Here is a 26055-nt window from a genome sequence, read left to right on the forward strand (position 1 = left end):
GCAAATATCTTTTATGCATTTCAATATTTTATTGAGTATGCGCTCTCTCTAATAATATTCATGGACTATATTTGACTTTGACCCCGCTGTTGCACTGAAACCCACCTGTTGTGGCTATCATTTGCCGTTAGATAATGCTCTGGCTGACTTCCTAATGCAACACGAAACACACACACACACACACACACACACAAACGAGGCAGCCAGACAAATTCATATTTTATTGGCTCTGACCATGCCCGGCGAGGCAACAACATTAACAAACAATGCGCCAACAGCAGCAACAACTGTTGCAACAACAACAACAACAACAATGGCAACAACAATGGCAACAACAACTGCAACAGATCAATGCAAAGCAAATATTTTCACTCTATGCTTGTTTTGGGGCTGTCTGTTGCCTAATCTGAATTCAGCTTCTGGTTGTTTTGGCCATTGTATTAGCTGCTGTTGTTGTTGTTGTTGTTGCTTTTTCGGCCAAATAGCATTTTGAACATAATTTTCATATGTCGGCCTGGCAGTTATAATCACGTTCACAGCTCGTTAGCCGAATCGCAGGCCACAACCCACCTGTAGCTGCCTGCCTGCTGCATGTTGCCTGTTGCCTGCTGGCTGCTTGGCCATAATTGTCCGGGCCACATATCGTACATAAGAGGGGCCATCACCATCACCATATTGACCATTAGACGAGTGCGTTTGCATTTGTGCATCTTCATCGATTTCACCACTTGCCGCGCCGCGCATAATTGGCCGGGCCGGGTCAACAGAGCCGCCGGCAACAGGCAGCGGGCAACTTGCCACTTGCCACTTGCGGCAGAGGCAGCAACACGATTTTATTTTGTTTTTGACTTTTTTTTGTGTTTTGCTTTTGCTGATGATTACCGATATTGCCAGGCAGTGAAAAATGCGTCGGCTGCGTGGAAAACTTTGCAGCAGCGGCACATTTTCCAGCCAAAACAGAAAAAAAAAACAAAAATTAAATCTGGTGGCTGCTGCTGAAAATAGGCATTTGCCGGCGAAGAGACTTGGGAAGCGCTCGCCAGGAATGCCCATTCGTATAGCGAAGTATTCGCGCGCACCCGCGTGCTATGCAGCTCAAAAATGGAAGCGGGTTGGCACCCGCAGCTGACACTGTATAACAGAACATGGGCCGAGATATTATTGCAGTCTAAATTGTTTGTAAACAGATTTCTAATAGCTACTATCGTCTGCACGATAGTCTCACAATAAAACTGGTTGATTATCTCACTGACTAACAAACTGATTGACTGTGTCAAATAAAACTGACTGACAAAATGAGAATATGATTAATATACTTCATCTTATTTGCAAAGAAAAACAAAACAATTTAGCCTGAAAATTTCAGGTAATGTCGTTTAGTAAGTCATAATGTGCAGACAAATCGATTTTATCGTATTGAATTTATACCACATAATTCTTTACACATTTAACACCAATTGCAATTTTAATGGCTCATCATAGTTCAAATTAGGCGCCAAATTGTGTCAGCTGTAAGCGTACAGCATTGCCAGCTATGCAATCGGTGTGGCATCACTATATGCCACTATAAACGAGTAGTGTGGCAGCACTGCTCTCGGCTGTTACTAAATAACAGATGACTGTTAACTTGACTGTTAATCGTGTTAGTGCCGGCCAAGCAATAGCAATAGCAACACCCATACTAATATACTACTCCACCACCAATAATAATGACGCCAACGCCGACGCTGGCAGTGAAAGCTTTTGCCAAGCGCCGCTTGGTGCTGGCTGTTTCAGCATTGCAACTTCGGCCTCAGTCGCTGTTCATTTCCTAACGGTAACGGGTTTGCTGCGCGCTGTCGTAGACAAAGCTTGCGCCGTTGTCGCCGCCGTAGCTTTTTGCTACACAAACAATAATAATAAAAAAAAGCGCTAGACAAAATAATAATAGTTGCTAATTGGCTGCCATTGTCAGTGTAGCTACTGGTGCTCTGTCCGTGTTCATTAAATAACATTAAACTGGTATTTAAAAATTGCCGAAATTGCGAACAGTGTAATAAAATAAAAATAAATTTACATTGAAAATCCTTAGTACATACACACACACTGACATGTCGCGTGCTGTAATTGTGTGCGTGAGTGTATAGAAATGCTTCAGTGCAGCCAGTTTTAGCGCATGCGCCATTGTACCCCACAGTTGCTGCCAAGTTTTGCATTAATTGTTTTTCGTCGAGCCAAAAAGCATTTAAAATTACAAACACTCAGCGCTGATAAGGTATGTAAGGGGGCGGGCCATGATTTGTTTATTAATTTACAAGCATTTTTAGGCTAAGCTTTGCCCAAGCGCAACGATGTCGGCTGCGCCGATGTCATCGGCGTCGTTTGTTTGACTTGCCTTCCCCTCGCTTCTCTATCAGCCACCCACAGCCATACAACCAGTTAAACCAGCCGCACTTGTACCCGCCCGCCCGCTCATCTACCATGCTCCACCTACACCCGCACATTTACTACGCGCGCTTTGCCGAAAAGCTTTTGCCAGTTGTGCTCTGCAGCGTCGTCTGCTATTAGCGTAAGCTTTTTCTTTCATTCAAGTTGTTGGAGCGTCGTCGTCGACGTCGTCGCCGACGTTGACGTCGTGGTCGTTATGTTGCGTGAAAGTTAATTCCGTTTACTATCGGCATTCATCAACATCATCAGCGGCGTTTGCGTTGGCGTTGGCGTTGCCACTTTGCCATCATACCCCTGGCACTACCCCTGCCACCTGTCAAGGCACTGTCCTTCGCCTAGCGTCTTTCTCGCCGGCTTTAGCATTAAGCATTTAAGTCATAATTGACATGCATTTGACGATATGTGTTGACAGATAACTGTAATTTCTCTTCTCTTTGCTGTGGATTCTGTGAACGCTAAGAACTTGCCACGATGATTCATTTAATGATTCTAAGGCTTAAGTCCATAATAAAAGCTCAGCAATAGCTGTTGAAACGGGAAAATGAGACCATAAAGAATCAATTTAGATAAATATAGCTAAAGGACACTCGCACAGTTAACTACGAGATGTTTGCTTTTAAAGTGATTAAATATTTCTATTCGAAATGATTAAATAACAAATTAGTTTCTTGTATCCACAGTATTTAATTCTCGTCTTCTCTGTAATCTGCCAGTATGAAAACACATTCTTTCTGAAACTTAACTAAAACCATTTACAATTCTAAGGTCACTTTTAAATTCAACGTGTAAATTACATTTGAAAAGACATAATCCGCTTTTTGGCTTAACATTTTCAGCGAGACAAAATCCCAAATTGCGCCCAACTAAATCAGAGCGTTGTGCAATTACTAGCATTAGGGAACGGGAACGGGAACGGGAAAGGGAACGGGAACGGGGAAGGGATCGAGAACGAGAACATTGTGCTCATTCGCATCATTCAGTTAGCTCAGCTTCTTGCCACCGCCCCCACCCCCCGTCTGGGTTCGTACACCTTTTGTTAACATGCCTTTCAGCAGCTCAACGAAGCTGAGAGCTGAGTGGAGCGTAGCAAGAAAGATATTGCACTTAAATTGCACTTAATGAAGCTGCATCATCACATTTTGCATTTCAACCGCCTAGACCCTCCCCGCTCCCTGCAACCTGCTCCAACCGCCCCCCACTCTGCTGCTTGTCGGCCCCCCATTCGCAGTGTGTACGTGAGCAGCTTCTTGACTTTTGTGGAACAATGGCAGCCACTTGCATTCAACAGACAAATGAGTGGAAATTATGCCAAGACACTGGCAATTAATAAGTGGAAAAGGCGACGCAGTTCTTGCTGCCAACTGCCTCCAAAAGATTACAGACACCCAGGCCCAGGTCGAGGCCCAATCCCACAGCCGCACAGCCGCCGCTTGTCTCATTTGCCTCATTTGGCACATTCGGCTGATTTGCATTCTCGCTTTGCCAGCCAGCGGCAATACATAATAATCCCAACATCAGGTACAATCAGCAGTTGGTAATTGTTATGGGCCAGGTCTCCATTGTTGTGTGTGCCATGCCAGAGTCCAACAAATATACATAAACAAGCACGCAAGTTGGACGCTGGAATTGGGCACACAAACAAACAAACACACACACACACACACACAGGCACACACGACAATCAATATAAACGCATTTTCATAATTAATCAATGCTGAATAATTTGTCAGGCTGGCTCAGGTCAGGTCGCCATAGGTTGACATGGCCAGGAGGCGCTGCGGAGAAATCTGTGTTTGCGTGTCTGCGTGTGTGTCTGTCTCTAAGGTTTGTTTTTGGCTTTTATCAGTCGCAGTGGCAGCTTTGTGGTTACCCACGTGACATATCAATACGAAAACACACGAGCGGATTGAAAAGTGGGCGGACCTGGGCATTAACAACCGGAACAACAGCAACAACAACAACCTGGCTTAAGCTTTGTTTGCAATAACAAAGCTTAAGCCGAATTTTCTTTGGCGTTTGTCAATATTCATTGTGTTTAAGATTTACAAAATCAGATACGTTTTCCAATCAAATTTGTGCTCGTGCATTAAATAAAACAAGTCGGGAGCTCCCGACTAGGGAATACCCTAAAACCCAGTCTTCCAACATCAAATGTATATATATATTCTATTTTGGAAGCTATATGTCAAGTTTGGTGACTCCAGCTCTTATTATTTACCAAAATTGCCCAAAAAACGGGATATCAATATCGATTTTTATCGATTGCTTGAAAACGGAGTAAGTTATCGATTATCGGAAGCAAACTCGATCTGCGCAGGCACTAGGAGCACCTACATCTTCAAGTCTCTAGCTCTTATAGGTTCTGAGATCCTTGCGTTCATACATACGGACAGACGGACTGACAGACAGACATGGCTAGATCGACTTATGGGGTCGGAGATGCTTCCTTTTGCCTGTTACATACATTTGGTTTTTGCACAAATACAACATACCCTCATACCCATTTTTAATGGGTTCAGGGTATAAAATGTATGTATATCTCTAACTGCAGACTAAAAGAAAAATTTATATTTATAAATTTATAGGAAACCTTTAAGATAAAGTCTCTAGCAAAGCGTTCATAACCTCAAATGTTTATATTTACCTTGTCTAAACAGGACTTTGCTCCTATTTGACTTGCTCGCAACAAGAACAGGAAATACAACAACTAAATGACTGAGCTAAATTATCCCAAAGGCCACAGTCTCCCCTTCCTGGCCTTCCCGTTGCTGCGGGCGTGTCTGTGTGTAAGTGTGTGTGTGTGTGTATCAAATTCTGCGAATTATGTGTATTTAAAGATCATTAGTGTGCAATTTATACCTATATGCAGTACATTATGTAGATATTCTTATATATTATACGTATATCGATTTCCACCAGTTGCCCACATCGAGGGCAACGCCAAACGCGGCATTGTTAAGAATGATTAAGAGGCACACCGCACGGATTGGCTACGTGGGCGTCGGCAGGGCCTACGTGGTGGACAAAAAGTGCTTGGAGTCGCACTCGAACTCCCACTGCGGGTTGGTGCGTGGTGGCAAGTGGCAAGTGGCTGGTGGTGTCAAGGCCAAGCGTTAGCGTCAGGTCATGTGGGAGTATGTGTGTGTGTGTGTGTGTGCGTGTGCTTGTAATTATTGATAACGGGGCTCTGCTAATAATATATACAAAATAAGCGACTAAAGAACATATTATTTCTGAAAAAAATCTCCAAAATTATAGTCAGCTGAATGCCGTTTGTGAGTCTTTTAGAATATTTAAATTATATAAATGACTGAAATATTTATATATATGTGTCCGCCCGTCAGTCTGCATGCGTATTGTAACCTATAAGAGCTAGAGATCGCGCAGTACAAGTGTTTTCGATAATCGATAACTTTCCGCTTCCTTAGCAATCGATATAATTCGATATCTTGGTTTTTGAGCCAATTTCATATGTTTTTAAGGCTACAGTCACCAAATTTAGCATGTAAGTAGCTTCCAGAATAGCATTTACAGATGAAGTATTTTTAATTTATCATCATTTACAGCTACCCGCTGCTAAGAGCTAGGTCGATCGATCAAGCAAGAATTCAAAAATGTATTATTTTAAAACTGAACTGCTTATTATTTAATTTGGTTTATTTTGCGCTGGAATCGATCAGTGCCTTCTGATCTCTACCAAGCGGAGTTAAGGGTATGGTGTATAGTTATTATTTAATAACTTAAATGATAATTACAGACTTAAAAATATATAACAATAATGGGAAAGGGATGTTTAAGTGATGTGCCTCGTTGGTAGGTCGTCGGGGTGTAGCCTTCGGAGGCGCCTCTCACTGATGGGCTCAGCCAGGGCCCTTGCGGCCGCGTTCGGATGCTGCACCAATTTGTCGGAGTATCGGCTGCTGAAGAAGTTGAGCTGATCTCCGACCTTTGTTAGGCGGAGATCGCGTTCGATGGCGTCTGTTGTTACGTACCATGGCAGGCCAGCAACCTTGCGTGCTGCCTTGGCTTGGACCACTCTTATGCGACGGAGCTGGTGTGCTGATGCCGTGCCCCAAACTTGGATCGCGTATGTCCAGATAGGCGTTACCATCGTTTTGATAAGCAGTGTCTTCGTGGATATGTGCAGCTTGCTTTGAGGCTTTAGTAGCCAATCGAGCTTTTGAAGTCTTCTCAGGCATTTTGCTCTCGTTGCTGCGATGTGAGGCCCCCATATGAGCCTTCGATCCAGGTGGACACCCAAGTAGCAGAAAGAGTTGGTCTGCTCAATGGTTCCTCCATCGAACCGTAGCCCCTGGCAGCTGTATGGGCGCAGCGTAAAAGTGACGCAGGCGGACTTGGCACAGTTTATAGCGATGTTCCACATAGCTGTCCAGGTTTCGATCTGCAGCAGCCAGTCCTGCACTGCACTTGTAGCAGCTTGCAGATTTTTGTGGGAGGCTAGGAAGGCAGTGTCGTCCGCATATGTTGCCACCAGCAGTCTCGCAGGGCTGAGGTCTTCGTTGCTTTGTCCTTGTGTGGGCAGGTCCGCCGTATACAGCGTGTACAGCATCGGACCGAGGACGCTGCCTTGTGGGACACCTGCTCTGATGCCCTTAATTGCCGACCTTTGGTCTTTAACGGCCACATTAAAGGTGCGTCCTGCCAGAAAGGAGCTAAGGATGCTGAAGTATGGCGCTGGGAGTATCAGTTTGATCTTGAACAGAAGACCATCGTGCCAGACCTTGTCAAACGCTTGTTTGACATCGAGGAAAACGCCGACGCAGTATTGCTTCTGCTCAAAAGCTTCTAGTACGTGTTTTACTGCCCGGTGGACCTGCTCGGGGCAGCCGTGAGACTTTCTGAAGCCAAACTGATGATCCGGGACCAGGCGCGTGACCTCGTCGAGTTCTAAGAGACGGCTTAGCAGAAGTCGCTCAAAGACTTTTGAGAGCGTCGGCAGAAGGCTTATAGGGCGGTAGGACTCAAGTTGAGTTAGCGGCTTACCGGGTTTGGCGATCATCACAATTTTCGCATGTTTCCATTGCTTCGGAAAGTGGCCAAGGCGGAGCATGGAGTTGAAAATTGTGGCGAGCGCCATGACTCCTTTGCGTGGGAGAGCCTTAGCTGCTCTGTTGTCGATTTCGTCGCATCCTGGGGTCTTCTTTAGCTCAAGCATTTTCAGCTGTGTCCCGATTTCCGCGGGGGAGATGCTTCTTATCGGGAGAGCCATCTGCAGTGGAGCGTCCAGTGACTCGGCTACTTTACGGCGCTGTGCAACATCTGCGAAGTCGAATGGCTTGAAGGTTGTCTCCAAGTAGTCAGCAAACGCGTTGGCCTTTTCCTCGTCCGATCGGAGCCAGAGGCCAGAGTGGTCCGTGATCGGGGAGGTAAAAACTGGTTGCCTCTTAATGCTTCTGGTGAGCTTCCACACTGAAAAGGTGCTGTTGCCGTCATGCCCAGTTGTTTCGAGGAGGCTGTCTAGATTTTCCGTTCGAGTCCTAGCCAGCAGTCGTCTGAGCCGGTTGGACGCGCTTACCATTTCTGCCTTGGTAGAGGGGTCTCCGTTGCGGATGTACAGCCTCCTTAGACGTCTTTTGTCGGCAAGGAGACTCCTGGCTTCAGGGCTTAGTAGGGACCTTCTGAAGGTACGAGAGTGAGGCAGGGTTTGCGGGGCTGCACGTCTAGCAGCTTCCGTAATTTTCGCTGTGAGGTGGTCAACGTAGCTCTCCAGTTCACTTGCCGTATTTATGGTGACGTTGAGCTCTAATGTGTCCTCGAGGCAGGCCCGGTATACTCCCAAGTTAGAGCGCGGCGGGAGCATTTTGCGGATTCCAACTTCCCACTTGGGAGTCTCCTCGAGCTCAATCAGTAATGGGAGGTGATCCGACGTCAGGTCAAGGAGGCTTCGTATTCGCAGCTGTTCCTGTCTGAATCCCTTGTAGAGCCCGAAGTCAAGTGCACTTGGTGTTGCAGTAGCCCTATATGGGTAGCACGTTGCCTCTCCAGTGGCTATGACTTCGATGCCTTCATTCTCAATGGCAGAGAAGAGCGTTCTCCCTCGGGGGCACATGCGGTAGTTTCCCCACCAGCGATGTTTGGCATTCCAGTCTCCTCCTGCCAGGAATTTGGGGCCAAGCTGGTCGAAAAGGGCTCGAAAGTGTGCCTCAGTCACTCTCAAGGCCGGAGGGCAGTATACAGAGGCGAGATTGAAGTCGCCTCTGCTGGATCCGAGTCGGATAACAGCAGCTTGCATATGCCAGTGGCAGGATGACTCAAGTGAGTGGTGCGACAAGGACGACCTGATCAATATTGCTGCTCCTCCATGTTGGCTGTTGTCTGGGTGGTTGGCGGTGTGGAGAGTGTAGCCTGGCACTCTGAGGGTGATTCGAGAGCAGAAGTGAGTCTCCGTGAGCAGAAACACATCGATGTGGTGGAGTTCGATGAAGGCTGTGATCTCATTCGCTTTCGAAAAGACTCCGTTGGCGTTCCATAGTGCTATCCTGAGGGAGCTCATTTTAGGCACTGTTATTTTTGGCGCTAGTGTGCATTAGCGCTTGTAAAAGAGTCTGTATGAGAGACATCAGTTGGTCGAATCTGGCGAACATTTGCTTCATCATGAGCTCAAGGGCTGAGTTGGGGCAGTTGTCGGCAACAGGTTGCGATTGGCTGGGAGTACTGCCAGTGTTCCTTCTGCGAGACGATGAGCGGGCACTGCGCTCTGCGGGCTGGGTACCGCGGAGGACGCTGGCAAAGGATTGTTGGCCGGGCACGAAGCTGCAGGCAGGAGCGGCTGTTTTGGGGCGGGGATCTCTGGAGCGGCTTGCATCTCTGCCATTTGCCTTGTGCTGGTTTTTCTGCTGGAAAGCATATTGCAGGTACTTCTTGCAGCCTTTGAAGTTTGCTGCGTGTGCTTCTCCACAGTGGTGACAACACCGATTCTCGTCCTTGCCAAGTGTGCACTCGTTGCTTGGATGGTTGTCCCCACACTCCTTGCACACATAGTGTCTCGAGCAGTAAGATTTTGTGTGCCCGTACTCTTGGCATCTGTTGCATTGTACAGGGCCCGACGTCTTGCGAGGCTTCTCCCACGAAACTTTGTGCCTGCATAGTACTGTTATTGATTTGACAAGGTTATTGTTCTCCGCTTTCCTCAGGTCAACAAATCTCATATTTAGAGGTTCGTTATTGACTCTGCTACGCGGGGTATATATGCGGACAACGTGGTGCCCCTTTTCTGCCAATTGCGCTGAAATATCTTCGGATGCGACCTCGTGGTGGATATTTCGTAGAACTATGCGGTACGGCCGGTCTTCTGCAAGCTGGTGGTGGTGAAACAGGCAGCCGTTCTCGCGAAGGTGCCTTGCCAGCGTTCGGTATTCGTCTGAGTTGCGGCATTGGACGATGCAGTCGCCAGAATTAAGCGATCTGACGGTGTAAGTGTCCGCGCCTAGGACGCTGTCTAGTTCCTTGCAGAACTTGGTGAAACTGAGGACGTTTGGCACAGTTATTCTCGGCACCTTAGAGGCAGGCCGCTCATTGGGAGGCGCCGTCTGGGTGGGTTGCGGGTGTGCGGCAAGCTTTTTATTTGCCGTTTGTTGCCTGCTGGCCCTTGCGCGAGCTGCGTGCGAGGTGGATGGCCTATCATCTACATCCTCGTCGGCGCAAGCTTCCTTGTTGGTGGCTAGCTCTACTTCCGTGTCCATGTCGCTTTCCTCTTCGTCACAGAGGGCCGCAAACCGGTTTTGGCTGGCTTTCTTGGTTTCGGTGGTGCTCGCCTTCTTACGGACGATATGGGGGGAGAGATTGCCACCTTCTCTTTTTGTGGCCTTAAACCATTGACCTTGCCAAGTACGTGAAGTCTTGGGCGGGTAATTATTCAAAAACGCGTGGAGATCCGGGCTTGTAGCAGGATTCGCGCCAGGAATGGACGGGATTGCGGGGCCTTGGGAGCTGATGCCATGTGCGAGGGACGACGTTACCGTAGTCGTTCCTAGGGAGCAGGCAGTTGTGGTGATGCACGACGTGGTGAGTAGCGTAGTACCCCCGCACAGCGTGATGTATGGCGGTAGCACATTATCCGACGGGTTGTATATAGGTGACGCAGGATAGTCGGGGATGAGTGGATTCGGCTTGTTGGACGCCATTAGGTGAGATGTAGACCAAAATTTACTAGCTGCACTTATTTACAAAAATCTCCAGTATTTTTGTGAAAAGTGACTTTGGTGAACGGGGAGCGAAACGGTGACTGGAAAGTGTCAGCACTGTCACGGTCAGTGACTGACTTGCCAGCACTGATTGTTCTCCTATTGGCTAGTGCTTTACTTGTGTTAGTGAGTCTAGGCAAAAGCTCTCTCGCGAAAGCTCTGCTCACTCACACGCACACACACACACTACAGCTGAGTTAAGGCGATCAGCTGAGCGCAGTTTGAGCTTAGCAAAAGCTTGCTCTCTTACGCTCGCACGCGGTTGCACTTTTGTGTAAAAAAAAAAAAAAATTTAAATGTTTATATATGTTTATATATATATATAGTTTAGCTGCCAGAGGCAGCACAATTGTTTTTTTTCGCGCTCTGCAGGCGCGATTTGTTTGTTAAGCCCTGGGGCGGGCTTAGTTAGTGTCACTGTCACTTTTTGTTTGTTTTTTGCCTGGGATGCACTGAACATACACACGCACGGGAATGCACAGAAAACACGACCGATCTCCGCGGAAGTTCAAGGCGACTGAAAAAAAAAACTGAACTGCAAGTGACGATAAATTATAGCTAAACTCTATCCCAATATCATATCCTGAAAATGCCCCACATTTTTGCTTCAGCTTGCCTCAGTTGGCGAACTCAATCAGATCCTATCTGTTAAGTGCATTACGGACTTGGCTTTCCCATGAAGCTTGTTTGTTATATGCGAGTGCATAAAGTCAATTGAACAGCTTTATCTAGAGAGCCGATTAGGAACGGAAACGGAAAAACGTTTGCCAAGGTTGGCATCAAATTAATGGTAGCAAATGGCCAGAAGACCGAAGAGGACAACGCAATTGGGTGCCATCAGCAGACAGGACTGTAATGAAGCGAGGAACATCCGCACACACACACACACACGCACACACACACACACACAGACACACTTGCTGGGTTGTGGGTGAATTCCGCGAATGCTCGCGGCTGGAATAGCAAAGGAGCAAGCCATAAATATTTTTCGAAATAAATTCTCGTTTACAAATTATGATTTTATGACTTTTTGATGGCATAGCCACAAAACTTCCCACACACACAGACACGCAGGCACACATACACATACATGCATAAAACATGCACACATAGAATGCAGAGCAGGAGCTGGTGTCGAGTGCTTGGAGTCGGGGTCGGAGTTGGGGTTGGAGCTGTGGCAAAGTGTCGTGGCAAACACTTGCGTATTTACCACCTCGCTCGCTCCACCTCATATACATGCACATATATCAATACGAAAACACACACACACATACATACGCACACACACCCCAAAGCTGGAATGTTTCACACACTTTACATCTTAAAATAAAAAAAATATAAAAAAAAAAACAAAACATTGGCTTAAAAGGCAAAATGCAGCGATGAAAAAGTTTAAAACAAATCCAAAAAAAAAGCTGCAAAAAAAACGTTATTACTGAAAAGCGCGCATAAAAATTTCGAGTTGAATGGAACTTGAAATCACATGTGTGTGTGTGTGTGTGTGTGTGTGTGAATGTGCGTTTGTGTGTGTGAGTTTTTGTGCTGGCTGCAGCAGCTGCTGCCATTTCCCAGGCTCTTTCATTTCCCTTTTTTCGTTTTTGTTGCCTACTTTTCGGGGCCGCATAATTTATGACCGCCTAGCATTAAATTAGCCAAAGCGCAGCATGAAAAATGGCCCCGCAGACGGCCGACGGCAGCGGCGACAAGCGACGTCCGGCGCTTATTAGGCACAAAAAAAAAATAAAGAAAAAAAAATACTAAAAAATGAAACAAACAAAAACAGCTTCACTCCACAATTGGCGAGGCGGCGGCCCTTGGGTTAAGCTTTGCCTGCAAACACATTGTATGTGCCGCCGCAAGCTATTAATATTTCGGTTTGATTTTGGATCGGGGCGCGGACGGACGGACCTCGTCTAATTAGTCACAGCACGTTGATTAGTCGCCTGCTCGGCTGGATGTGCTAACTGGCCAAGCTGCCAGCCATAAAGTGGCAAAAACTGTTTGCCAACGAGGGCGGCAATAATCGTAATCACATTATACGACAACCTGTTTGCGCTGTTAAGCAAACTTGTTAAATAATGTTTTATTGAGTTAAGCTCAGTATTTTAACTTATGTGTCCAGATTGGACTGTAAAACAGAGTTTGAATAGATTATTTCTTATACAGAACTAATGTGAAAATGTTGATACTCTTAGTGAAATTGTATAATGTTAGCCGCATGAGTTGAACCAGCGACCTCACACTGGTTAGGCCGACGCTCAGACAACTAAGCTCTCCTCGTAAATACTGTAAAGCAGAGTTAGAATGTGAATAGATTAACTCTTATACAGATTTAGTAGACTTGAAGAAAGAGAAATAATGTGGAAAATGTTGGAAAATGTCAGCCGCTTAAATTGCCGCATGAGTCGAACCAGCGACCTCACACAGGTTAGTCCAACGCTTAGACAACTAAGCTCTCCTCGTAATGCACTTTTATATGCCTTACCTTGCCATGCATTTAGATTACTTGCAGGTTGCATTTTTTAGCACCACGTCTGTGTGCTTAATTTCTACCCAAAATCAAGCTTTTGTACATATTTCAGCTGCGCTGCTGGGCGTTGATCAACTATTAGACATAAAGGACAATCTCTTTTATATATATATGGCATGGAAAGACATAACTTTTAAAAGCTTTTGGGCTTAAGCTTAGAAAAAAAGAGAAAAAACTGTATTATACGAAAAAGTTTTAAGCCCTTTTGTTGTACCATTTTAAAAAGCATTCATTAAGTCCACTTTAAAATTATTTAATTCTGAACAGATTGTAAGCTGGAGATTATGGGTCTCACCAAAGGGCAGACCTTTGTATTTGTCCTATAGCTCTGGCTTGTTGTTTTCGCAGACTTCTTGAACTGCCCTAATTAAATACAAGGCTGTGGGTGTGGGTGTGTGTGTGTGTGTTTGGGTGTGTGTATTGCTATATTTTTCTGTTTGCTTACAATTATGAGTGTGTTGTCATCTTCGTCGTCATCTTCAACTTCAGGGTGTGCGTCTCCGTTGCCTCCCCCGACGCAGCCGTCGTCTTCATTGCCGTCTCAAGGATTCGCACACTTGGCGCTTTTCAAAAACTTTTTGCCAGCCTTGCCTGAAGGTTTCATGGGGAGTTGAGGGGCACAGGCAGCGCCAAGAAGTATGCAGCATTGCAATAATAATTACAAATGTTGCACAATAAATTGCAAAGTAAACAGACTCAGGCGAAGTCAACGTCGACGCTGGATGAGGCAGCGACAGCGGCAGCAACAGTGCCAGCACCGAAGACCGAGTGCAGTGGCAAAATTACTTCCTGCTCAAGCGTCAGCGGAAATGTACATACAAATGCCACACACTCACACTCTCACATACACAAGGGGAAAGAACGAGGAGCTGATGTCTGCCAGCTCCTGGTTGCGTATATTAAGGCTGGGTAAAAGGGGGCGGCACAGGGGAACAGTCACTTGTCAAAAACAAAATCAGACAAAAACTCCCCCCGCGGCGGCGACAAGATGCGTAATTGCAACTGCTGCCGACTGTTGCTGCAAAGGATCTGAGTGCGACGGATGCACAGGATGCGCACAATTCGCTGCATTTGCATACCATCTATTTGTGTCTGTCTCTGTCTCTCTCTCTCTCTTCTTTTGTCACGCTCTCGCTCTTTCCCACTGGTTCCCCTTATCTAGTTGCTGTTTGGTCTACTTCTTCTTGGGAACAGTGTGCGTGGTATGCAATAAATCTTGGTCAGCAAAACAATGACAAATGTTGTGGCATCCTGTCCAAATTTGTGGTTGCCCTGCGGACACTTCATTTGAGTTCCACTAAACCCCAATTGTTTTCACCTCTGACAGCCGGCTGTCCAAATTAATATTGACCTGACTAATGCTCTTCGGCAAGACAAAGGAAATGAAGGTGCCAATGAGCAACATTTTCTACATTGATTTCGAATTCAACAAGGTTGTCTGTTGTATCGAAGAACAATAAAATGGCAGAGGAAATGCATTTATTAAATTTACTCTCTTTACATTCTATTTTATGAAAATTACTGAGTTTGCATTTCTAGTTTCGGTGTTTCAATGGGTAGAGGACAGCAACAAGACAATGGATTATGTTGTGTTTCACTTTATGAGAATCGCAAAGAAATGCCGCGTTTATGTATGGGTAAAAGTAAAAGAGAATGTTAAAGTCAAAGTGAAATATACGAAGTTGTAGTCTTAACTGCAATATATCATATTTAAGGAGCAGAACACAAAAGAAAATAAAACTAATCACAAATTGATGTGGAATTTTATTATGATCAGCGATTTAAGCTAGGAATAATAATGATATTTTATAAAAAAAAAACAGTAAATTAATCGAGGATATATGATTTGAATTGAAATATTCTATATGTAAGAACTCTGCATATTGAAATCCTTTTATTTGTTTATGGTTTATTTCAGCTAGCGCAGACGCTGCCATGTAGATTGACGCGTTGGACAGCCATTGTAAGCTAGCGTCATGGTGGAATCGTCGAGCTTGGGCCGTGCGCCGCCAGCGGCACAACAGCCCATACCTCAGCAGCATTCGCCGTCGCCGTCGGGAATGCGTTGCGGCAATTTGGAGACGCGCGTGCGCGGCTCTTGGTACCGTGTGATGGTAACGCTGGAAACGGACTTTCTGGCCGTGAGTCTGGATGAGTCGTGCGAGTCTACGCATCCTTCGAGCGACAGCCAATCCACAACACTAAACGGCACACTGGGGTATGTATGATCAACAGATCGAGCGAAGCGGAGAGGTTACGGGCTAATCTTTGTCGTGGCTTTTGTAGAAGCAATCACAGCGGCGGAGGAGGCGCCAGTCAGAATGGCACGTTGCCCAGCTCTGCCTCGTTGCAGGGCATGGTTGTTCAAGACACCGAACTGGATGGCTCTGTGGGCACTGGCACTGGCACTGGCAGCAGCAACAACGACAACGGCGATCTTTGTCTGAATAACAATAACAATGCGGACGCCGTTGGCCTGGACATGTGCGATGTACCTGATCATGTGGCCAATCAGAAGCGCCACGTACGCATCATCAAGTCCGACAACAACGGTCTGGGCATATCCATCAAAGGAGGTCGCGAGAATCGCATGCCCATACTCATCTCGAAGATCTTTCGGGGCATGGCTGCCGACCAAGCCAAAGGCCTCTACGTGGGCGATGCCATTCTCACCGTGAACGGCGAGGAGCTGCGCGATGCCACCCACGATGAGGCAGTGCGTGCCCTGAAACGTGCCGGTCGCGTTGTGGATCTGGAAGGTACGTACCCAAAGCCATTCCGTAGCCTTGGCCATGTTAAATGCTCACATTGTTATTTGCCCAAAACATTTGTTCACTGCTGGGACAAAGATAAAAATACAAAAAACACCCAGATAAATCATGTGTGTGTGCTTAAAAAGTGCCATTGAGCGACTTAAACTAACAAGCACTCCGCGCTCAAAGCAAGCAACTTATGCGATACAGTGTTAAAAACAGTGTTGGAAATTCCACGAAAATCTTTGCATTATGCTCAGGTTAAGCTAACACGAACTTTAGTTATTAGATAACTATGGGTATTTATAAATGTTTATATATATTTCAAGTATTTCCATGTTCCAACATGATTGGGTCAGTTCAGCTTCTTAATGCACAGCTTCCTTCCGCGAGGCTTGTTATCAAAACCCCATAGTTTTAAGTCCAATTATTGTGTTAATTTATCGGTTATATTCAATCATTAAGAATGTGTTCAGCATTATATTTGTATTTCCTAGTGGGTATAACATTTTTGTCAGTGTAGCTGGCACGGTGCATTCGTGGGATTAGTCAGCACAACATGGAAGCTGCTGCCGGCTGATGCTGTTGCTCTTGTTGATGCTGCTGCTCCTGCTGTTGCTGTTGCTGCAGCTGTATACTGTTATAAATCCCCCATCAACAGCCCCCGCACGGTTTGCCGGTTGACTCTTAGCTGTTGACTGCCGTTAGTTGCGCTGGTTTGTTGGCCCGGCTCGTTGGTTCGTTGGCTCGTCGGTTTGTTTGTTTGCCTTGGCTTGGCAATGAGTAATGAGAAAAGTTTTCTTTCCATTTGATCAAATGGCTCCAAAATACATACATAGTTGCCATGCCATTGGGCGGTATGGCGGTGGGCGTGGCACAGCAGTTGCCACCGCTGTGCGAATGGAAATGAATGCTACGCACTATGTTTTCATCTGTTGAAGTGGCATGCGGCATATACTACACGAAGCCTTGGATAAAGTCAAATCCTGAATCGAATTTGACTCTAGAAGTTGACTAAAATATCGCAAAGGCAAATTGCACTTGATTAAGCATTTATCAAGTCCAGTTGATTCACCAGATCCAGATATCTGTATTGACTGGCATCCAGGTATAACTAGGAGTAAACTAAGTTAATATTCTTTTGCAATTCAATTCTCAAGTATACAGAGCTGCATTAGATGTGCTCTATATACAAGTATAAGTAATTCGCCCAATCAAAAGAAGTCTCAGCTCTTTCCTGCCAGAGACATTCCCGGACTTGTGTAGCAATTGCAAGAGGCATCAATTAGGCGATTGCTTGAGCAGAGCAAAGATATAGATATAGAGAGGGGGAGAGACGAGTTGGACGACTAAGCTCCAAGGCAAACAGTACGCATAAACAATGCACTGGCCCATAGAGAACAATTTAGCTGAGCCAACTTGTTTCTGTGCAAACACACGCTCATAGAATTGACTCCGATGCAGCCAATTGCAATTCCAATTCCAATGCCGAACCCGGCAACTGTGGACAGTGGCCAACAGCTGGAGACAAAGAACAAACAAGTGCATAAAGGCTGGCTACAAATATTTAATACCATTGCTGGTTCGCTTGTCAGAGAGTTGGGCTTTGTTTGGTTTGGTTTAGTGGCGGCGGCGCAGGCGTTCGCTGCGTATGCGTTGGCGCCCAAGCTTTGACTGTTTGGGCTGCTCCACAGCTAGGATGAGGCGACCGAATTGGGCGCCGGCGGCGTTAATGGGCAGCAGAACCAGGCGACCGCTGGCCAGGCCTAGAGCAGCAGCGTTTAGATCTTCCTCGGCCTCCTCGACCAGCTCCACCTGTGACTCGTCCGTTTCCAGTTCGTTGTCGGGCTCCTCGAGCTCGGGAGCGCCATAGCTGCTGGCGGGCGTATTGGGCGCGCCGTAAGTGCTGGCTGGTGTGGCTGCCGCCTTGAAGGCAATCTCGGTGGCCGGCAGCTCTTCATCGTTGCTCAGCGGCGTCTCGGCCTGGTCCAGGGCAGGCAAATCAGCAACAGGCTGCTGCTCAGGAGCAATGCCATCAACGGCAACAGCGGCAAAATCCTCCACAGCCTCGCGTACGGGTGGCTGAAAGTCTCGAGCAGGCGCCTGGGCAACCACCTCAACAGTGTCGTCTGGACTAGACGCTGACTGCTCGGGTGCCCCATAGGTGTTGGCCGGTGTGCGTGCATTTATCTGCACATCCTGCTCCAGCAACTCGGTGGTGCTCTGCGTTTCTGTGGTGCCGAAATCTTCCACTGTGATCTTGGTAGTTGCTGCTGCTGTTGTTGTGGCTAGTGGCTCCTCCAGCTTGGGCTGTCGCTCGCTGGGCAGATCGAAGGGTATTCTTGGCCGGAAACCAGCTGCCGGATACGGTGTGCTAGCCAACTCCACCTGACGTTGGCTCTTCAGCTGGCGCCGCTGCGGCCTTGCCGAGACGGCCACAGCCAGCAGTAGCATCAGGACTATTCCGGTGAAGATTTGCATGTTGCTCGTCCAAAGTACGTTAACGGTATGTGACTGGCTGCTGTGGGTGCACTCGCTTTTATAGCGCATTACATATGTTAGCTGGCGCTGGGGGATTCTACATCAGAATTCAGTAACGGTCGCAAGGTCAGCTGCGCTTATTTTTCGGCTATGATAACGATAATAACTCTTGCCCAGCCAATGCAAATGGGACACAAGTCGCAATATTTGCGCATTTAAAAACGTATCGAAGCCCATCAAAGCAGCCATCAAGCTCAATGTTAACGCCGCTTTAATATGAAACAGCCCTCAGCCGGCCCCTCGTTGCCCTCAAGGCACGTTTCAACGGCCACGTCCCCGTCCACGTCCGTTTCCATGCCCATGACGCCGACTTTGTCGCCATCGTCGTCATCGCTAACGTGAGCCGCATGCTACGTAGCTGATGAGCTGGTCGCACATGTCGTTGATCCATTTCGCCAAAAGTTTCGTCGCCCCAAAATTAAGAGCGAATAAATGCTGAAAAACTAATCAAAAGCCGCTTGCCGCATATTCGATGCTCTAACATTTTGCATCATAGGGCACATTTCTTAAAAGTGTTGTTTTACATTTAATATGCGCAAACAACAACTATTTCAAATAAGGTAATAGTTTGTTGATAAAGCAGCAGTAAAATATCTTTTTCTTTATAGATGTACAAATATTAACAAACAATTTGTGTTTAGTAGAAAAATGTAATTGATTAAGTCAAAAATTTCTTTGATATATATCTCTACTATTAAGAGTCTGACCTTTTATACTTATATGAAGCTTAGGCCTTGATAAAAAAAAGTTGGCTTTATCTTCATTTTCAGCTGTAAAATCTTTAAAAAGAAAACAGATAAAGTCAATGCACATTTTTTTGTGCCATATATGCTCTATGCTTTAACTGGTTACCTTGTTACATTCTGCATTGACCAGCTAATATCTCCTGCCACACCGCGCACAGTAAGTGCGTCTTTTGTTATTGCCGATTGCGCTTATTTAGGCAGCTTTCATAATTTCAATGGAGCTATTCATTAAATTAAAGTGGCCCAGATCTATAGGCACGTAAAATGGCACAAGCATCCATTAGCATTACCATGACAATCGCAATCCAAATCACAGCCAAAATGGCAATGGCATAGCGAAAATGGGCGGCGACAAGCTTAACAGCGATCTGCTTCGGCTTGGGTTGGCTCCTGGTCCAGGTTTAGGTCCAGGTTCCCATTCCCCTGCCCGTTTGCGTGCTCAGCTCGAACCTGAATTTACAACTTGGCCAAGTCGTTTGCCAGAGTCTGGCGTTCGCTTCTATACAGTTTTGGCCAAAAGCTGCCGCGTCTCAGCCGTCTTATTGTAATTTAAATAAGCTGGCGGCTGTAACTAGGATTCTGGGCGCCAACTTTTGCCGTCCAGTTGCACAAAATCCAAGCTCCAACTGCCAAATGTCAACGGCAGATTTCGTCGCCCAGGCATAAGGCGTCGACGACAGTTGGCTACGTATTCAGGCACCCGTATTCTCTGCCCCCGCTTCCCCCTCCGCCATCGCCTTCATCTCAGTCCCTGTCACTGCCTGCCTACCAAAAGTCCATTAGCAATGGTTTTTACAGCTTGGCATACTTTTGTGGGCATGCCAACCGTCCAAGTGTGTTCACTGGGCTGCCCGCATCCCAGTCCCCCCAAAGCCCGGCTCCCCCGTTCAAGGGGACGAAGTAAATTCTTCTTCCTTTCCGGAACGCAGCGCGTGAGATTTTACTCTAAAAACTTTGGGCAAAGTTTTAACGCACGATTTGCGAGAGCGGCAGTAGCGCCGCCTGCACTTGATATCATATTTGTGCGCCCATGGCCACGCCCACTTTGGCTCTATTCCGGCTTGATTTATGCAGGCGGTCAGGTGCCGCCAGCTTTTCGCTTCATTGTCAAAGGTGTAAAAAACTTGCCCCCTTGTGCTCGATGGCCAGACTTTTGCTACTCCGAACACAAATAACTTAACAAATTTTAATTTCCAACTTATCTCTAATCGCTAAAACATTTTAAATGTATGTATTTACTTTTTAACCCATTCTACATATAGGCAATAGTAGATATTACCCGGCGTTGACAAGTCATACCTAACATAAAAGTAGCACATGTATATGAAACCTGGCTTTATTTCTTTTACACTTCCGAGTTTGATAATAGGTAAACCTAAAAGTGTATAAACATTAAGAAATTTGATTTCTTTTACTAGAAATATTAACTATTGATTTTTAATCAAAGAATGAATTGATCAAAGTTATAATCCATGTGCTTGAAATCACTTTCGCATTTGCAATCTGCAAATGTATTTTTGACTACAAATTAAGCGAACAATATGCAAGTGTTTGTGTGTATCCTTGTATGTGTTTTCATATAAAAGCAGGCTTCAGTTAAGGCTGCGCTGCGGTCAAGTATAGCTGATGAGTTTGTGTAGAAATCGAAAAGCAGATCAAAGTAAGCTCGCAAGAAGAAGAGCGTGTAACATAAATAGGGCTATGCCTATTGCAGCCGTGCTTAGTTGAAAATGCGACGCTGCCCAGTGCAGATGGTGAGTTGGTATAAATAGCGGATCAATGTATGGTCGTAAGAAGAAGAAGAAGCAGCAGTATCACAAATAGGGCTGCCGAATTAAGTTGGGTCTAAGCTGCTGAGTGCAGATGGTGAGTTTGTATAAAAAGTATAAAAACCCGCTGCCCATTGCGGCTGGTCTGAAGTTGTAGTTGAGATGGTGAGTTCATATGGTGAGTTTGTATGAAAATACGAATAGCGGATCAAGAAGAGCAAGAAGAATAAATAAGCTTCGTTTGATTTGATTTCGTTTAATTGTTCAAATATAAGAAAAGCAGAACAGGCATATTGTGCTGTTAAAATAAGCGCATTAAAGGTGGATAAGTGTTTATTTTTTAGTTATTTCATTTAACGATATACTGTTAGCAATTGGTTTGTTTTTATAGTCATTCTGGCTTTTGAACTGTGTGCAGGTCATGTGGGGTTATTTGTTTATAAAGCATAGCACATTACATATACTTACACATATATACACGCATGCAACATGGCCTCAAGAGCAGTTTACATTTGGCTTTCAGCATTTGTAGTTTGATTGTTTTATATATGTATGTGTGTTATCCCTTTTTTCTGCGACTGCAACTTTATTTGCACTGAAATGCAAAAATTTGCACAACTTATTACAGTTGTTATTGTTGTTTCTAAACTTTTGCGTTGTGCCTGGCTTGTTTGCCTTTTAGTGCACTTCAAGCTTACCAATTCTCGTGCCCAGCTCCCGCTCACCCGCCCACCCGCTCAGCCCGGCGCCAGATCCCAGCAGCGCCTAACGCTAGGCAACCTTTTTTTGTGCCTTCTACTCGCTTGTTTGTTTGTCTGTCTGTCTGTCTGTCTGTCTGTTGGTTGTTGGTCGCATATTTTTGTATGTAAATGTTTACCGAGCTGCGAGCTTAGGCAACGTCCACTCATAACCCTTTGGTGCACGTAAATGCCAAGCAATTAGTGTGGCAATGCGTCGGGGAGTGCGGGCAGGACCGTGTTGCGGGGACTGTGAGACGGTTATGTCAGCCCTGATGCCGTCTGCTCTAATTAGTTGGGCTAAGCGCACGAATTGAGCCGCATAAAGCGACTCAACCCCCGAAACCGCCAGCCGCTGCCAACAGTTGGCATTAAGTGTGAAAATTGAATTTCCAAATCACTCGAACGACAACAACGTCGCCAACGGAAATGTGCAAATGTTGTGGGCGGCACACACACCCACCGGACTCGAGAGTCTGATAAACGTGTATATATCTACTTCAAGCCACCTGCCATCAGCATTTGCATAGAAGCTGCACACTGGCGCAAATGCTATTGAAAACTTAATGAAACATTTATAGATTTTTTTCAATTTTACTGTTAGTATATATATTTTATATATTTATATATATTATATTTTATTTATTTATTACGTAATGCTACCAGTTAATTTAATTTGTTGAAAGTGGTTTTTATTAAGATGCTGACATCAGGCATTTAGAGCGGGTTTATAGAGTTGATTAGAATACATTGCATCAAACCAGCTTCACTAAGCAGATCCTTATTGCCTTCATGGTTGACCCGAATTGCAGAAGCTTTAGGTGTTTGCTTAGTGCACGATTTCGATAAGCCTTCGTCCCAGTGTGCAACAAGCTTGTCCTGGGCGTGTGTGCAAATCGAATAAAAATGGAGCGGAAACTCTAATGAATTTATGCCGCAACGTTTGTGCTTGACGCTGACGATGGCAAGGACGGACTGATTGAATGCTGTGTGGTTGATGTCGCCACATCCTGGTGCCTGGGTAGAGCTCACCGGTGGCGACACGTTCCTTTGGCATGCATATTCATGGGCTCGTATATTGATGTCTATATTTGCAGTTAAATTTCTGCGCGAGGTGACGCCCTACTTTCGGAAGGCGAGCATCATTTCTGAGGTGGGCTGGGAGCTGCAGCGTGCATTCCTCTGCCCATTGGGTCCGGGCGCGCCGACATCCCCGCCAGCACCGACGCCTAAGACAACGCCGCGAGCAGACACGCGCTACATACCGCTGCAGCTGACGCATCTGGCGCGCAATCTCAAGTACATCGATCCGGGTAAGTGGCCTTTGTCCGGTGCACGTAATCCTAAATTCAACTATATTGGCGCTTGCAGAAAACCGTTGCCTGGAGCTGCACTCGCCGGATGGCGTGCACTCGTGCATTCTGCGTGCGGCCGATTCCGCGGAAGCTCTGGTCTGGTTCAATGCGCTCCACTCGGCCATGGGCAGCAGCACGCAGCGCTCCCTGGTCGAGGCCAACCGTGCGCTGATGACTCTTATTGGGGAGCTCAAGCACATTGGTTGGCTGAGCAAGCGTCTAAACGGAGGCGGCAGCTCGGGCAGCGCCGGCGGCGGTGGGGGCAGTGGCGCGGCCAGCGGAGGTAGCGGCACCTCGAACAGTGGAGGCGTCGCCGGCGAGGTGGTAAGTGTAAGTTGCATATTTTTTAAACATACTTATTTCAAATTTCGGCCTTAAATATTTGAGCTTAAGTCGGATCGCTCCACAAAAGTCTAGTCTCGAGACCATGTTGCGAATTCTGTAATTAATTGAAGCTTTCAGATTATTATACAGAATATTGAAAATATTTATTTCAAGCCTGATCCATTTTTGTTATCCAACAGCCCAGCGGTCGCTCCAGCTCGGAGAGTTCCGATGAAAGCGACAAATGGCTGCCCATTTTTGTGGCAGTTACCGAGCGCGAGTTTCGGATATACGAGAGCGCACCCTGGTCCGTGGAGGCCTGGAGTCGTCCATTGGAGAGCTATGCGCTGGCCACCACAAGGTTGGCCGGAGCCGGCAACAATTCCTCCCTAAATGTGAGTTGTTGATGCACAGCTAAGGGCATTTAACAGGCTACTAAACAGATTTACATTTTGACTAACAGGGCCAGCAGACCACGGTGTTTTGTGTGCGCTGTGGCACAGCACGGGGTGTCCTGGTGTACTGGCTACGCTCGGAGACACACCGGGATATGGCCGCGTGGGCGCGTGCTCTTGTTCAGGGCTCCCATCAGGCGGTCAATTTGCAGCGGGAGTTCTCGTTTCGCTGCCTCTACCAGGGCAGGCAGTGTCAATTGGTTGTGCACATAAATCGGGGCTTCTTCTTATACGATTGCGGTGGCTTCGCCTCATCCACGCCAACAGCGGCGGTGGCCAACAAAACGCAGCTCTGGCAATTCCCATTTGATAAGTTAAAAGGCTCGGCGGACGACGGAGCTCGCATGCTATATTTGGATTTTGGCGATGATGGCGAAATCGTAAGTGCCTGCATATTATTAATTACTCAATCGAACTCACATCCCTTTTTCTCTCTATGCAGGAGTTGGATATGGAGTGTTGTCCAAAGCCCGTTGTGTTCGTGGTACACAATTGCCTGTCGGCCAAGGTTCATAATATTGCCTAAGCAGCGACATTTTGTGCCGGATTCTTTTAAGCGCAATAGAAAAATGATATAGCAAATAATATTTTTACATTGTTTTTGTTGCTATTTTTTTAATTTAAAGCAATTATTTAGTTAATAGTATAAATTTACTAACAAAAATTTTAATTATTGTTTTTTTTTTTTATGTGATTAACATAATTATGTGGAAAATAATTCAATTAATATTATAATTAAGTTAATTTGGAGTTTGTTATTTGCATTGCGCTTGAGAGTAAATCATTGCATATACTAAGCAGAAAGTTGATGGCGAGAGCAACGGCGCCGGCGAGTGAGCATTACGTGCTTCCCGATGGCTATTGGGCTATTTGTAAGTTTAGAAAAAAGAATAAAAAAAAGAAATAGTAAACGAAGTAGAATCCTTCGAGAGAGTACTAACTCGAATACTGACAAGCACAAACCAAAACATTTTTTACATTGTAAGTAGACGTAAATTCATTTTATACGTGCGTGTGCCATATACACACAGATTAGAATATACCATCTAAAAGGCCGAAAAGTCTCAAATGAAATCTAAACCAACTTGAAAACGAATATCTAAATGCAAATCTGATATCTACATTGAATACACACGTTGAACAATAATTATCGTAATTGTACTTAACTAATTGTATCTTGTATCTAAACGAAGCACACATATCTCGATGTATTAGGACCCTAAAACTTGGCGTCGAAATTGAAATCGTGTCGATCATGTCATACTCCACATAAATACCTACTATAAATTCATTATACATATATACAAATACGACAATTTCCAGCATTTCCCCATTCTACTTGTACAACAGCGATCGATCATATGCAATTATTATACATTATACCAGCATATAAGCATGACATATTCGTTTTATGAAATTCCAAATTTCGTTAAAAAGAAATCCCAAAAACCAACCAAGAAAATCAACATAAATCATAAACTTAAGGCAATATGTATTTTTAACATAAGTAGTGTTGAATCTTCGATAATAAACTTATATATACATAATACAAATAATATACATAAATGAAATATATTCTATTTTTCAATTTCCATAAGTTTCAGCCAAAATTATACTTATTCTTCAAGAAACTTTAAAAAAAAATTATAATTAAATCAATTATACTTAATTTTTTGACATTTTTGAGTTTGCAGCAATATATTTTTGGTTGAAACTTTCGGTCGACTAATTACTTAAATATATATTTGACATTGAGTTGAGACTTCGAATGTTCTAGTAGGTTACCTACAGTGTTAAAAATATATATAATTGGAATATATCGGTTAAGTTAACTCAAATTTTGCTATTGATTGCCATTCGGAAATACTAAATTTGACAAAGACGGAATGTCTCAGATTTAGGTTCATATTGTTTTTACTCGATCTCTTTCATAAAGTCAAAAGGTTTCATTTAACCCAGATTATAGATTTAAAAACCTATTATTATTGGCATATATCAGTTAAGTAATGCTGATTTAAGAATGGCAGTGTACTCTCACACTCATATGTTGTTTTCTCTCTATCTGCTTCTCTTTTAACTTTCCATTCCTTGTTTTACTCTATTTATTTATTTGTTTAACTTCCCTAACACTCTGTTTATTTTTTTTTTTCCAGTGTATGCCTCCAGCGTGTTTGTGTTTACGGGTAAGTACATATTTATTTACGGCCAATCTTC

At 45.2% G+C, this 26055-nt stretch overlaps 2 protein-coding genes across 4 annotated transcripts; one reads left to right on the forward strand and one right to left on the reverse strand.

Annotated features, from left to right (window-relative positions):
- The first annotated feature begins 1792 nt into the window (after window positions 1–1792).
- Window positions 1793–26010, forward strand: Syn1 (Syntrophin-like 1). Of its 3 annotated transcripts, XR_011416345.1 has the most exons (9): window positions 1793–2254; window positions 15080–15379; window positions 15448–15920; window positions 22805–23020; window positions 23079–23392; window positions 23587–23781; window positions 23850–24221; window positions 24284–24713; window positions 25995–26010. XR_011416345.1 is itself a non-coding variant. In XM_015176085.3 (8 exons), the coding sequence occupies exons 2-8, from the start codon at window positions 15138–15140 to the stop codon at window positions 24365–24367; spliced, it is 1896 nt and encodes a 631-aa protein (XP_015031571.1). In that variant the 5' UTR covers window positions 1793–2254; window positions 15080–15137; the 3' UTR covers window positions 24368–25378. The 3 variants fall into 3 exon arrangements, 2 of the variants coding, with proteins under 2 accessions (XP_015031571.1, XP_002048642.1); XM_015176085.3 differs by lacking the exon at window positions 25995–26010 and having other exon boundaries at window positions 24284–25378; XM_002048606.4 differs by lacking the exon at window positions 25995–26010 and having other exon boundaries at window positions 23079–23386; window positions 24284–25378.
- On the reverse strand, window positions 17462–18432 carry LOC6623817 (uncharacterized). Its single transcript, XM_002048607.3, has one exon. It carries the CDS (start codon window positions 18393–18395, stop codon window positions 17535–17537), a length of 861 nt encoding a protein of 286 aa, XP_002048643.3. The 5' UTR covers window positions 18396–18432; the 3' UTR covers window positions 17462–17534.
- Window positions 26011–26055: the final 45 nt, after the last annotated feature.

The sequence above is a fragment of the Drosophila virilis genome, chromosome 3 (genome assembly GCF_030788295.1).
Source record: "Drosophila virilis strain 15010-1051.87 chromosome 3, Dvir_AGI_RSII-ME, whole genome shotgun sequence".
Lineage (NCBI taxonomy): Eukaryota > Metazoa > Arthropoda > Insecta > Diptera > Drosophilidae > Drosophila > Drosophila virilis.